We start from the raw sequence: 15,491 nt of genomic DNA on the forward strand, positions 1-15,491 counted from the left end.
TCATGTGAAATGCAATTAGAGCGAGCATAAAGTGTTAGGAACGGGGATTTCCACCTATTGCGAAAGAGCCCCAAAAATTATGTTAAGTCGGAGTTGGGAAATTTACACGGCCAAATGTTAGGTGCTCTAGCAACCATAATTTATAATTAAAATACATAAAGTAGAGCACGCAAATTAAATGGCAGTTTAACATACATATGTGCTCGGCTGTTTATGCTGAAAAAGCATCGCAGGCTGCTAAAATCATCATAGGTTTAGGATAATGGGGTGCTGAATAAAAAACACTTCTATGCTCCAAGTTCTGTTATGCTTCCAACTTACAACCATATAAAACTACTCAATCTCAATACTCAATCTCCAACGAAAATCAAATAAAAATTCCATTTAGCCGCAAAAGTATTTTACAAATAAACACTTTCCCCCAAAGTAAACAAAGCAAAGTGCAATGAACCTAACCGCAAGCAAAACAGTTCGAAAAGAAAACGTAGTAAAATCTTTTATTGGATTTTTTGGGAATTTTCCACACCAAGCTTGAACCTTGGATTCGACATTTTTCTTGATCAACATCGGTCTGAATGTTTTAAATTTCAATTTTCGCTTTTTGTGTGTCCCCTGTTGTGTCATCTTGATTGACAAATTGAAATAAATAGCTAAAGATACATCAGACGAATGCCAAACATATTGATTTTCGTCTCAGGGATTGAAGGTGGCGGTGGCTGGGCTAGAAGACGGCAGATGCTCTCAGGCTGCTGCCGCCGCCTAGGATGAAGTTAATTTATCCAGTTTTGGTTACTCAATTCAGCAGTTTGGCTTAGTCGTGTATGAACTGAATTATTAATGAAACCCCAACATGGGGCAGCAGCACGAACGAAATTTATTGTGTGCCGACAGTTGGATGATGTCAAAACGAATGCCAGAACAATGATAAATTAATTAGCAGCGAGAAAAGGCCAAGCAACACGTGCCACAAATGTGTAAAAACTAATTAAAGGCGTTCCAAAACTTGCCCAAAGATTCTAGTAGAGCTTCCTTAAAGCCAAAATCTCTCTCCTCTCTGTCTGGCTTCGGCTTTGGCTGCGGCTCTGGCTCTGCCTCTGGCTTATCTTATCTAACAAGCCGAGTGGAAAGCATAATTCGCTGTTGGGGGAAACAATGGCCGGGGCAGGACACCTTGGTTGTCTGCTGATAATTGCAAAGACAAGGCGATAAGGATAAGCGACAACTGCAGTCCATTCAACAAAACCTAATTCAACGAACAATGGCCCAGAAAGACAGAGAGAATAGAGGCACAGAGGCATCCAGAGGCCCCCGCAAACCAGATGAAATCCATGCAAAGGACGAGATGACGACAAAAATGGGATGATACCAAATTGCAAACAATGCGGCAAAACTTTTCCTGGTCGTAATTAAGCCAGAAGTGTACTCATAGAGGGGGAGTGATGGCCAGAGAGATTGGGCATCTGCGTTCAAATTGCATTCCGCATTACGCATACGTCCGGTGTGTCACTCACATTAGTCAAACACCTATTTATTGGTTGCCTACGGCGGATTCATCAGAGACCTGTCCGAGGCCTCATCACCTGCCATTATCTCTACCTGTCTCTCTCATTTATAGTCTCGTTCTCTGTCTCTCTCTCTTTCTCTCTATCACAACGCTAACTGCCTCTCCATCTCATTGCATAATTTATGCTTTGACCATAGGACATCACTCATACGCCCCATTGTCTGTTCAACGTATGGATTTTCAGGCTCCTCTTTTTGCATATTTTTCTATGAGTTGAAAAAAGTTTAATCTTGCTCATTTTCTACACAGAAATTTCCTCTGTTTTCCCCTCCCTATTTTATATTTAATTTGATTAGTTTCCCCTGCTCTTTTGAAATAGTTTGGTTAATAAAACTTCCCCTTGTAAGCAACAGAAGTCAAGAGCAATGGAGTCAAAGAACATTCGCGGTTTACCGTTTCACACAGAAACCAAAGAAAAGAAGAGTTGCAGAAAGAGAAGTACAAACAAAACCAAATAAAAGTCGAATCGGGAAAAGAGAACTACTAACATAAAAAGAAAAAGAACATATGTCGAAGACTTAGATACCCCTTTTTGAGTGAGACTGAAACATATGGAAGTGCAGACAAACATAACACGAGTCTTCTCTTGATACTGATTAAGAAAATAGTTTCCAGGGCACTTCGGAAATGTAGAAAATGGTGGGAAACCCCTAGGCACCCCTAAGCATCATGAAAATGCATCTTCTGTATGCCCGAGACACCTATACTCAGCTCTCTCTCCCTCCGTCGCTCTCTTTTTGCCTCCCCCAACATTCCCTCCGCCACACCCAACCTTTCAAGCATTGCTGTGCGGAAAAATGGCGAGTATAATCGCAATTATTTTTACCTGCCGGCACTTTTAGCACATTCCGTCTAGCAGAACTATGTGCGAATATTTCTTCGACTGGAAAATGAAATAGTGAGCGCTACAGAGAAAGCCATAGTGAGTGGCGGGGGGGAGCATGCCACAAAGAGGGAATGTAGAGCACTAGACAAGGAAAAACTGCTAGAAAATGTTGGAGTAAAAGAGGCAAACTAGAAACTTTCGAAAGTTATGTTAGGTAAGCACTTGCTCGTAAAGTTGTTGTTTCAGTTGCTTATTTTATGTACATTATAAATCGGTTAACACTGCTTGGGGCAGGGGTTTGTTGACTGGGGGTTAACTTCTAACTAAATTGAAAAGTACAAGTGTTATGGAGCAAAACGAATAAACAGTGAGATTGAGAAGTAGTCTGGATGTGATAGTCCGCATAGGGAATGCATTTTAAACAAATATTCAAACATTCAATTATTATTTTTGTATTAAATTTAATTGTATTAAAAATGATAATAAAAAGCAAAATGTCACTGGAATCCGTTTTATTATCCCAACTATACTTTTTTACCATTAAATAAACATTAATTTCCTTACATGTTTTTCCAACTCTCATTAGCAATACAAACAAATATCAGAAAATGGCATTCAAATTTGAACAATGCTGAAATAGTAGGCCCATGCTGTATGTATTATATTTAATTAACCTGTAATTAAAAGGGATTTAATTTAACACGTGTTCATTGGATTCAATGGGCCAATAAATACAGAGCCGCATATTGAACTAATTAAACAATTAATTTAAATTACAAACAGAGAGGAATATTCTACATGCATCCATATGTATGTAAATAATTGCTTTTATATTCAAACGAATGTTTGAATGAGCATCACAAATGTGGATCAACATTCAGGGAACATATTTACCATATTTAAAGAACGGGATAAAGTCGAAAGACATTTCCATTTAAAGAAAGTAAAAATTTTGGCAAGTGAATTGAAAGCGAAATATGTCGGAGCCCGGTTTTCATGTGGTAAGGGAATGCAATTTATTTGAGTATCGAGCGGACAAGCAAACTTCCTGGCCACTGTCAAATGGAAGCCAACAGTTACTGCCACTCTGTCAGTGACTGCCACTGCAACTGCCACTGCTGCTGTTGCAACTGCCTTTGCCAGTGGAAATGCAACGGCAACTGCTATTTCTGTAGAATGTCCTTTCCTCCTTGGGCAAGTCTTTGTTTAGAGAGGAAGAATTATAATTTTCCTGCGTACCCGACAAACTTTTCACTCAGCCAAATAGATAAAAAAAAAGAAGGTTTTCGCAAGTCGAAGCTTTGGATACACTTTTAAAATCATAGTTTTCAGATCAAATAGTATAGAACTTTATAGAACATAGGTTTATAGATGTGGAAAGATATGAAACTTGTACATATAAAATACACATACTCGTATGCCGTCCAGGAAATGGGGCCCAATTAATGGGACAGCAAAAAGAACGCTCTGTGCTAATCTGCAAGCTAAAAAATATCTTCTTTTCATTAGAAGTCTCTTCACAGTCATAGTACAACCTCTTAAAGAGTGTAATGGCATATATGTGTTGTCGTATACTCTTATATCTATACGTACTCTGCACATATCATATACTCGTGCATAGTTATATTCCACAATGTCTGATGTGTTTGTCTGCGAGCTGCTTTTGTCGAGAGTAACTGCAACTTATTTTGCATATCTTAAAAAATAGAACATACGCAGAGATCCCTCCCGAGCATTCCCATTCCCAGCCTCCGACTCGCGCCAGAGACCATTATAATACAATAACAAGGAGAATGGGGAGGGGGTTTTGGGGATGATAGTGCAGCTGCTGCCAGAGCCATAAAGTTTTCGGTCTATAAGGAAGTTATGGCATTTCCCTCTTGGTTTTTGCCAAATAAAAAATTGCCTCAGAGAGCTGGGATAAAAAAAAATGAAATATTCAAATTTCAGCTGCGTGTACTGCTCGCCGACAAGGAAAGTGATTATAGAGATATGGGGCCACAGAAAGGAGTGCAAGTCCATGGCGAATTCCTCAAGTTGGCTTCTTCTGGCTTCTTGGCCGGAAGTTAATGAAATGAGACCACAGACAAACTGCTGCTGGCCAAAATACAGAGAAAAGAGATAGAGAGAAAGGGGAGAGAGAGAGAGAGAGGGAGAGAGAGAGATGAAAGGGGCTTTAAGCGAAAGTTTTTACCACTCAACACTCGAGTGGCTTTTTTTCCGAGAGACTGTTTTGTATTCAAATTAACAGAGTGCCAGCGATGAGAGATGTATGTCCTTACAGTGAGTCGAATGCGTCGTATCCCTTTAGTTGGGATTGGTTTTTTCATTTTGGTTTTGAGGGATAAAGTTTTTTAATGTTAATCTTAAAGATCTCAGAGATTTGGATCATATTTGCTACTGTACCTTTATTCGTGTCCTTAAAATCCAATCTCTCAACACAGATTATATTAAATTTAAATATTGTTGATTCAATTTAATCTTTTGTCTATTCTCGATGACTCGATAGCTTGTCACCTAGGCAAGAACCATCAAAATATTTCTCAGTTCCAACACCAACTTGAATCCCATCATACTCGTTCTTTCCCCCCTTCATCAGGGGGTATGGCAAATGCCATACTTTGGTCAGTTTTTAAAATATCCCCAACATAGTTGCCTGCCAGACACAATTTTGCACAATTTTTAATCTACGGTTTTGTTTTTCCTTCGGGTGCCATGGGTGGTCAAGGGTGCAGGGGTGCAGGGGGGGGGGGGGGTGCAATTCGCAGCATAATGCTGTTGGGGTGGAGGTGGGATGCGATGGGTTGGAAAGCACTTTCGCATTACTTTTGTTTTAATATTGCAGCAAATGGCTGAAAGCAACTTGGCATATGTGCGAACATTTTATATGACTACCACCACACACGCAGCGCCTCAACACAAAGCCACGCACATAGATGCACACAAACAGAGACAGAAAAAAAACACATACACATTGGAGCAGTCATCTATTGTTATGCCCAGTATTTGTAAACAACAGGGGTATTTTGAGCATCGATCAAGAGATGTCTACATCCATATAAGCACTCTGATCCTGGACATTATAATCGAGTTAAAGCCATGCAATACATTTTTTAATTGTGCAATAGTTTTATGGATACTTCGTATTTTCAACTATTTTCTAGGCCAGAATAAAGAAGAGGAGATTAAAGGCAGATGTTCCTGTGCAAGCTCGCAAATTCTCATTTCCACCACAATAAGTTATTTACCTTACGCGAGTAGTATAGATATGTATCATCTGAAGCATTATTGATTTTCACATAAGCCGGAATAAAGAAAAACCTGTGGTATCTTCAATGAATTATTAAAGTCCATCCTAGCTTGCTTATCTTATTAAGTATCTACTCTTCCCGCATATTCGTAGTCCAAAAGTTATGTTTTTTAGGGTACCTTTTAGTCGTTATATTCGACCATGGCGTATTTCTGTTCCTGTTATTTGTTGAGTCTGTGAGCAGCAGCAGCAGGACAGCAGCGACCACATGAACGGGGACGGAACATGGCTGATGCGGATGTGTTTTATTCGCCACTCACTCGCGGACAGGGACAGAACACTATCCCCCGCATTCCATGCCACCCACCGCCTTTCACTATGTTTGGATGTGTGAGTGTGCGTGCTCAAGTGGGTGTATTTGTCTATGGCGGTGTGTGTGTGCGCGTGTGTATGAGTGGAACGCTTTCCCTTTCTGGGCAGCCAAGGCCAAAGCCAGACCGTGCCGCTGCATTTGCCAGCACCAACCCCAATCCCAAAAACAATTTCAAATTATGTTTAAAAAAAAATTAAATAAAAAAATACACTCACACTCACACACACTCATGCTGAGTGGGGCAGGAGGGGAAAATTGCAATAAAAAAAGTTTTTGTGTGATTTCCCTCAACAATAAAATAACTGTGCGGGCGAAAATAGTAAATGCTTTTATTAAAACGTTTTGCAGCTTACTTTTCCCCGCCAAACTTGTGTAAAATATTTAAACTTTCATCATTTACATTCCTTCCCCTCACCACTCTCGTCCTTCCACCCAAAAACACCTCTCGCTCTGCATATCTCACCACCAAAAATCTCTCATGCTCTCCAAGCAATTAATAATAAGTTAAGGACGGAAAAAAGTATCTCATAATCATGATTATTTTACGAGCATTTAATGCAGAAGGAAATTTATTTATTTATGTGATTCTGTTAAATGTCAAGGTTCGTTGGGGCCATAAAGTGGATGAATTTAAATATGATTTAAAATATTTTCTACAGTTTGGTTCGCTTCGGTAATGCGAATAGAAGATTGAGCTTCGATTGAAGATTGATAAACAACTCCCGGCAGAATTATTTTACACACTTGCTCAACCACTAAATTGGGTCACTTGTTAAAAAGAACAAACAGATACCAAATGTGTTACCATAGAAAAATTAAAATCGCATTCAAGTGGAAACAAGGGACCAGGTTAAGGCTACCCCAGGGACACAGTATCCCCTCGGAGGAGACCGCTGCTGCGGAGTGGGAAATAACAATAAAATATCACTCATAGAAAAAACAACATTTTATACAAATGAAACAAAAAACCAGAGAGACCGGAATAAAATCGGAATGAGCTGAACGAGAGACAAACAAAGGAGAAACTTGCACAGAAATCAATCAGTTGATGGAATGCTTTTACAAAAATTACAATAATCATGAGTACATTGAATGGTATGCATTGGGGAGTGGTGCGTAGCAATCTCTTTATATGCACATATTAATAAGTTTGATTTGTCCACAGGGAAACAATAATAATGTGACCTGAATTTGAAAGCAGAGATGCTCTTTTCTTATGTAAAAGATTGAATTTGAAATTTACTTTTCATCTCTGAATTTCCAAGAGATTTTACCATGCAAACTATGGATTCTCTTACAGAGCGTCTATTGCAATTTAAAACCAGAAACCAGAAATCAGTTTGAATATTGACTAATTAATCATCTTAATTATTCTGGCGGTTTAATGTATGACTGGGATTAAGGCCTGAGTTAAATTATGGATATCAAGGAGCTGGGGGGAAAATGTTTGTCAAGGCTTGTGCCTGGTTGACTGGGGGGAAAGGGAGGCGTTGACATCAAAGCCGTATTTTTGTCTAGGCCATAATTAATAAGCGCTGGGGCATGCCTCTTGAGTGTGGCATATCCCCACCGCATATCAAAGCCAGTATGAAATCAAATCATACGATTGCAATGAGTGACAGCGAAACCCAATTACTTCTTGTCAAACACATGAATATTCAAATGAAAACACAGGTGCTCTCTACGGCTCCAGGTAATCCAATTTTATTTCTATAATTAGCCAAAACATTCCTTAATCATGTGCTCCTTCTTTATGGTTCTACCTTTAACACTTCTTGGGCCCCTTCTTAGATTTTTTTCCCTTCTTGCCCTTCTTTCCCTTCTTGCCCTTCTTCGACTTCGAAAGGAACTTGCAGAGGAAATCGGTGGTAAAGGATTTGGGTCTCTCAATGGGAGCTCCCAAAGCGCGAGCCCAAATCAGCTGCGGGAGCACGCCCAGGGCACGGGAGACCCCGAAGAGCACCGTATAGTATTTCATCTCAGTCATGCCATAGTACTGCAGGAGTACACCCGAATGGGCATCGACATTGGGATAGGGATTAGCAACCTTTCCCAGTTCCTTCAACACCTTGGGTATGAGTTTCCAGAGCCGTGTGACGAGTTTAACACTCGGATCGTCCTTGCAGTTCTTCTGAGCAAACGCGTTTTGCAGGGAGAAGCGAGGATCGGTCTGACGCAGCACCGCATGCCCATAGCCGGGAACGACCTGAAGAAGGGTTAAGGATTAGAGAAAGGGTTCTCCAAGTTCCAATTCCAATGTTTTGGAGGCGGGCAAATCATACCCGACCACTCTTCAGCGTGTCATTGATAAACTTGAGTATCTCCTCGTCCGATGGCTCACAGCCAATCGCTTCGATCAGTTGGTTCAGCCAGACCAGGACCTCCTGATTGGCCAATCCGTGGAGGGGTCCTGCCAGACCACACATGCCCGCCGAGAAGGAGAGATAGGGATCGCTGAGAGCCGACCCCACTAGCTGGGTGGTGTGGGCCGAGACATTGCCGCTCTCGTGGTCGGCATGCAGGATGAGATACAGTCGCATCAGATCCACAAAGCCCTTGTCCTTGTAGCCCATCATGTTGCAAAAGTTGTCAGACCAGTCCTTGGAAGATTCCAGCTTGCGGTTGCCCTTTCCGCCCTTGAAGATATTGCAGTAGATGACCGCCGCGACGGTGGGCAGGAAGGCGCACAGATTCATGGAGTCCTCGTAGATGTACTCCCAGTATTTGGGCTTCTTCGCGCCCTTGTTGTAGGCCTCCACGAACTTGCTCTCCGGATTGAGAGCGGCGCTGGCGGCACAGAACTGGGCCATCGGATGGATGCCCTTGTCCATGCTGTCCAGCAGCTTGAAGCAGTAGTCGGGGAGCTTGCCCCGCTTTTGCCACTCCGTGGTCACGTCCTTCGCTTGCTTCTTGTTGGGCATCTTCCCAGCCGTGAGCAGGTAGAATGCTCCCTCGGGTGTGCCCTCCTTGCTGCCCTTCTGGATGCGGGGCAGCTTGGCGCAGACATCCTTCAGTGCTATGCCGCGGTAGAAGATCCCCTTGTTGGGGTCCACATAGGAGGTGTCGCACATGAGGAGCAGCAGGCCTCGCTGTCCCCCCATTACGTTGCTCACCTTGATCTCGCCCAGCTTCTTGTCGCCGTGCAGACACTTGATGCCCAGCATCTTTTCACGCTCCTGCGGTATCTTCTTCGCCAGCACCGCCTTGAGGCTCCCGCCATCGCTGTACCTTCGCAGGCAACTCAGCTGCGTGTTATTCTGCTCCCCATTGAAGGAGGATTATCAAATGATTGTTGACAGCTCTAATGGGTCAACATACCTTCCAATAGAACTCTCCAAATTTCAACGCTTGCTTAGATCGAGATTTTAGCAGGGATCTTCCCATTTTAAAGAAAGTGAAAAAAATAAAAAAAATGAAAAAGTTGGAATTTAAAACAAAAATTTTGAATTTTGTGCAGCCGGACTGTAGGGCTGTCGTCGAATGATAAATCTGGGAGAAAATTGAGCAAATGTTAAATGAAAGTTGACTAGATGAAATATTATTTTATACTCGTGTAGCACTAACTATACCATCTGGGACAGAAAACTCAGCTGCGACACGTTCGGTGTATGTTCATACATGGCACATCTACATATATACTGTATGGTTAGTGGTTGAAGTCAAAACTATCGTATGGAATGGAATAGTACTACACATATTACAATTACAATTTCATATTACATTTAAATTGGTGGAGGACCCAAGACAGCTCAGCAGCATAAATAATATATCCTAAAAAGAAAGTCATCGTCTATCCATTAATGAATATTAAAACGCATTTCCATGGAGGTTGTTCATCTAAAGGACTCTTCGCTAATGGAGCTCTTCTTCAATATGGTTAACACATCTAAAATTATTAAAAGCAATAACTTGTCAGCAATGATAATTTTGCCATATTCACATATTTTTTGGACCAGTGGCAAACTTTTCAAGCGCAAACAAAATGAATTCCTGTTTGTTTGTCACTTAACAACATATGGGTCATGGGTCATTTATGGCATGGAAAAATTAGAGCTCCTCTTCCTCACTCTCTGGCACTGTTATGCCCTCTCTTTCTACTATTACTCGCAATATATTTCCCTCTTTTCACCATTTACTCCTTTTTATTCCCGCTTCCCAGTGGGTGGAGGACGACTCCATATGGAATTGCACAAAAATTAAATATCCATTTGAAGCTTTAGCCATGGGGGTATTTCTACCGTCACATCAACTCATCTGTGTGTGAGTAAGTGAGTGGAATTGGTACTTTGACTGCGTTTTTTATTCGCCATTTTCGCCCACTGTGCCCTTCCACTTTGGGGAATTTTTTTTTGGTCTTTGCCGGCGCTTCCGCCGCTCAACAAATTTATTTTTGTTTGTTTTTGTTTGCTGTTCTGATTTTTGTCCAGCTTTGGGGCAATCGCAGCGATAGAGTGCCTGGGGAAAAACTATACAACTTTGCTTTTAATTAAAACATATTTTACACACAGATTCAGACCGACAAATAACTAAAAAAAAGAGAAAAACCGTATAAATATATAAAAAATAATTTGTATGCTGCTTCACTAACAGCCATCAAATGGAAATTAAAACTTTATCGCTTGATGGCACTCGCAGGGATTTTCCAGCCACTCCATAGCGCTGTCTCTTTTGGAATTTCCCTGGCTGTCTCTTTCGCGTATTCTTTTCGGTCTTTGTGAATGGCCATTCAGTCAACAATTATCCCACTTGGACGTTATCCACTCATTATTTCACTAGCTCTTTTTTCGGGTGTATTCGAATTTCATTTTATTAATTAACATTCAATTAGCGAAAATGAATGCGCGGCCCTGGCTCCATTCAAGTGGCATTTAAGCCATTCATTGGGCGTTTTTTTTTTCTGATTTTGAATAGTTTTACAAGAGTCTGCTTAGGTGAAGGACTGTAGTTTTTTGTAAAATGGTATTCACTGCCCCCAGTTTTTTTTTTAGTTTTTTATTAGTTTTAGTTTTATCTCTTTATTGTGGGCCCTTTGCTTCTTCCACTTCTCCTTTTCGTTAGTAGAGCCCTCTTCCCATGCCCCTGCTCCCATTACTGTCTCTTATCTTGTTGATGTCCTTGTCCGCCTCTATAAATTTCACAAGTTCAGTATTTTTTTCCTGCGTCAGCTTTGGTGTTTGGTTCATTACAAGTTTAAATAATTTCTCTGCACTCTTTAGCTCCCTTCCATTTTGGCTTACCCTTGAGTTTGGGGATATTATAATAGCAAAAATCCATATAAAGTATATGTAGTCTGAAGGCCTTGTTGCTCTGACTACAAACATTAATTGCAACGTGGGATTAATTCTAGGCTACAATTTTCTGAATAAAATAAATGTAGTTCCTTGGGGATCCTTTACCGAACTTGATATAAGTCTTTGGGCGCCATGTACTGATAAAATTACCAAATGGATATTTTAATTATTGAAAGCATTACCTTAAGGGTATGTCAACATCGGTGCGTTAATCCTTATCTTTCATGCATTTTCTCTGTCTCTCTCTTTCGCTTTGGCTTGGAGTGGACAACGCCCTTGAATACGAAATCGAATTTCGCACTTAAGCAGCTGTCAGCAACGGTATCTATCTTACTCTACCACCCACTATGCCCTTCTCTTTGCAACTCTCTCTATACTCCTCCCTTTTTTTCTCCCATTCTTCCCTTCTCTCTGCCACTCTTTCTCCCTTTGTCGCCTTCCGCTTGACTCAACTTGGTCTTAGTGTTTTCATTATACTCTTTCGGAGGGTATTACGATTCAGACCAGATGCTTGCACATAAATATTTGTTGTGCAGAATAAAAACTTTGGTAGTAGGACTTCTAGTTCCTCAGTTTTGGCTGCAGCTTCTGGAATGAGAAAATCGACTAAAAATCGGAACATCAGGGGTTTCATGGTTGTTTATTATTGATTAAAATGGAAGGGGTATTTTTATTTAATTTATTTATCTTTCGCCTACCATCCCTTTACTCAAGACTTACAGCGGGCGATGACTGCGTATGGATCGGATGCTTCTATTTGTTCTCACTCTACTGTCCAATTGGGTGGAGTCCCAGGGCTCTTTTCACATATCATTTACATATGGAAAGAATTATTATTCGCACCACAAGTACATATAGTTATGTATGACTCGAAAAACAAGTTTTTGTTAAGTAAACTTTTGATTTTTGTTTTCTTCGCATCCAAATGTCTCGTGTCTCCCAATCGGATAACTAGTGCATATTCAATGGATTTGCTAGAGTATTTAATTCTTCGGCCTATCAAAGCCATCCATCCTATTATGCTTCTTTGTTGTTGCAAAACTTCACGGCATCACAGACAAGTTGTAAGCACAACAAAAAATGGCCAAAGTAAAAAGGTTGAAAACAATTTTGTTGCTGCTCCCTAATGCATAATAGAAAGTGTCGTATCCATGGCAGCGAAAACTTTAAAAATCATTTTATTAACCCAACTTTGTTGCACATCCAAAAAAAGGGCACATAGATACGGCTGCAAGTCAAAGAGAGGATCGCAGGAGGGGCCACAGAGTCGGAAACAAATTGAAAGATATTCCTAGTTGGCAACGTTTGACTTGGTGTTTATCCTGAGGTGTTTCCATTGGGAGTACGAATTGCATTTCACCTTCTTTAAAGTTTGTTGGCTTGCTTAATGTTTATCCTAAATGCAATGTCATATGCAAATGCAATTACAATACTTTCTATACACTCGTTCTTTGTGAAACCCCATCGATGGCATGGCATTCCCAATCAGAAAAAGAAAGAGAAAGAGAGAGCGAGAGCGAAGAAGCTTACGTGAGTGAGTGCTCGGCGTGGGCTCCTTCACGAACTTTGACGTTTCCTCTAATGAAAGTTCTCCCGGAATACGTGTGTTCCTTTGTGTGTTGCAGGAGAAGGATGTGTATGTGTATGTGTCTGTGTCTGTGTGAAGGAGTCTCCGGTTCGGTTGATATTGCTTGGCTTTTGTTGACATCACGTCGAACTTGTTACGGGTGTCGCTTCGATTTGCTCTCCTCTTTTTGGGAGGGGTTTTCTCGTTGTAAGTAACTCACGTGGTCTAGGGTCATGACGGGGCGCTGATTCTGACAAATGGGTAGCAGGGACGTGGTCGCCTTGAGGGTCTGAGTGTTTTTGGGTCAACAAAGACGTTGAAAGTTGAAAACTTTTAGGACGGGAGTATATAACGGATGGGAGTTGTATCTAAATTATGAATGAGGTTAAAGAGGTTTTTGTTCTCTGTCATAGATTTTAATGCCCAATACCTTAAACGACGCCTAATTATTGCACCTATCTACAAAAATTTAAGGACACAGGATATAGCTTTTTTTCTACTTTTCCTGAATTTTTTAAGTCAAAAATCATCAATTTTGCATTTGAAAGCTGTATATATCCCAGACGGTAAGCTGAAGATGCAAAGTGTTTGGTCCCACTTTATAGCTACATTTATCAGCTTTTCAGCTTTACCTCATAAAAAGGCAACAAAAAATATATCTATTTAAATTCTTTAAAAAAAAAGTTCAGCCATAGACAAAAAAAAAATTTCAAATCCCCAAATCAATCAGAAAAAGTTTGTTTGCTTCTTTGAGGAAAAATCGTGTAGGGAAGTGTTATTAACCTATGGAAAAAAAGTAAAAAAAAAATAAAAATCTATATAAAATATCAATATATGTATTAATTGCCGATAACATATCTATATAACCGATAATACAATTTTTTTGCAACTCTTCAATGTTTTAATTTATGCTTCAATCTGGGATCAATAACCTGTAACGAATACCTCTGGGCCATTTAATTACTGAATTATCGATTCAACATATTTCGAAATCCGAGTTCTTCAGCAGGCGTGAATGGCAATTATTGCCACACCACGCATATTGGACCCGCACTCTGTTTATGATGGGAAAATATTTATACACGGACAATATGAAGTTAAATTTTTCATATCTGTGTAACGGCAGCAAACAGACGGTGTGCAGCGGACGATAAATGCACGGAATCAATGTTGAAATTGTACTGGAAGAGCTGCCCACCCACCCGAGGATATCCCGAGGACTTGCTGCTGAGATTGTTAATAAATGTTTTATTGCCGTTTGGCTTGGCTCAATTATTCATTAAATGCGCCTTTACCTGCGGCCCTGCATTGAATAACTGATTAAATGACTGGATAAACTGAGAGCATAATGAGTAATTAAGCGGTTAAGTGCCAGGCATAAAAGTCCTCAAGTACCCTTACTTCTCCAGCTTTTCATTTTTCCGTTTGTATCTGGGTCCTTTTGCCAGATTTATGCCAGACACAGGTCCCACGCAGAACGCTGAATGGATATTATTTCTTTAAAAAAAATATATATGAAATACTATATAAAACGAAATCAAAGTGGAATACGTTCAAGCACCATTTGGTCGGCAAGTGTTTGCATCCAGCTCCCAGCTCCAGAGAGCTACCAACAAGTTATTCAACTTGCTAAAGATGCTTTTATCTCACAGTTGCCACACACACGAAGTGGGGTGATGGGGCTGCTGCCCCCACAAGGAAATGCGGCCAAGTGGTGAGCAGTTAACACAACACACATGTACATCCTCTCAGCCCCGACCCGCCCTGCCACGACTCCCATAACATTTCTCTGTGGGGCAAATTAAGCATTAAGTATTTTGAAGTTTTTTTATAAAAATATATACACAACGAAAAGGGAAAGGAAAGAGTATCTTGGGATGCTTTCAATACACCTCTAAGATAAATATTTTCAATGGTTTTTTTTGTGAACGGCTTGTAAGCCTGATATGTGGATAATGTCAGCGGATTTTGAGGGTTTCAGTAATATGAAGTATCTGTGAAAAGTATTAAAATGAAAGTCTGAATGCGTGGCATAACTGAGAGACTGGCATGCTTGTAAATAGACAGGCAGACTGCTAATGCCCTTTTATGTGCTTCAAAGTTCTGGTCAAATACAATATACCTTCTGTAAAAGTATACTTAAAATGCAGGAGAAACAGAAAGGCAGTAACGGACGTGGCTGGTGGTTCAGCACCCACACACACACCCACTCCCATCCCATCCCAGACAGGCAGAGACGGAAGCGGAAGCACTCACATTACTCAGCATACCGAAAGTAGCCCAACGAGAAGAACTTTCAGACTGATGACTGTACGTACGTACAGGACCCTCATCCACATCCACATCCCACCCATAACCCAGTCACCCAGTCTCAGTGATGTGTACTTTTTCAATGTCGTTTGTCCTGCAGGTGATTGCCATTGGTGTTTGTTGCCTTTCAAGCAGATGGAAAACTGGAGTTTCCAGTGAAATAATCGCCTTATTTGTATATCAAAGTGAACCACAAAACGTAAGCCCATAAGCTGCTGAAGACTGAAAGTCTAAGCCAAAAATAATATACATAAATATAAATAAATAACCAATAAAATATTGTTATGATTTGGTATCCTTTTGTTTTATA

The 15,491-nt window shown here is 40.6% G+C and overlaps 1 protein-coding gene across 1 annotated transcript; it reads right to left on the reverse strand.

The window, feature by feature from the left end:
* Positions 1 to 7,695: 7,695 nt before the first annotated feature.
* LOC111068329 (probable citrate synthase, mitochondrial) lies at positions 7,696 to 9,501 on the reverse strand. Its single transcript, XM_022357723.2, has 3 exons — positions 9,332 to 9,501; positions 8,296 to 9,270; positions 7,696 to 8,219 (listed from the first exon to the last, which is right to left on the reverse strand). The coding sequence occupies exons 1-3, from the start codon at positions 9,395 to 9,397 to the stop codon at positions 7,779 to 7,781; spliced, it is 1,482 nt and encodes a 493-aa protein (XP_022213415.1). The 5' UTR covers positions 9,398 to 9,501; the 3' UTR covers positions 7,696 to 7,778.
* Between the last annotated feature and the right edge of the window lie 5,990 nt (positions 9,502 to 15,491).

This window comes from Drosophila obscura, unplaced genomic scaffold (assembly GCF_018151105.1).
Source record: "Drosophila obscura isolate BZ-5 IFL unplaced genomic scaffold, ASM1815110v1 contig_4, whole genome shotgun sequence".
Lineage (NCBI taxonomy): Eukaryota > Metazoa > Arthropoda > Insecta > Diptera > Drosophilidae > Drosophila > Drosophila obscura.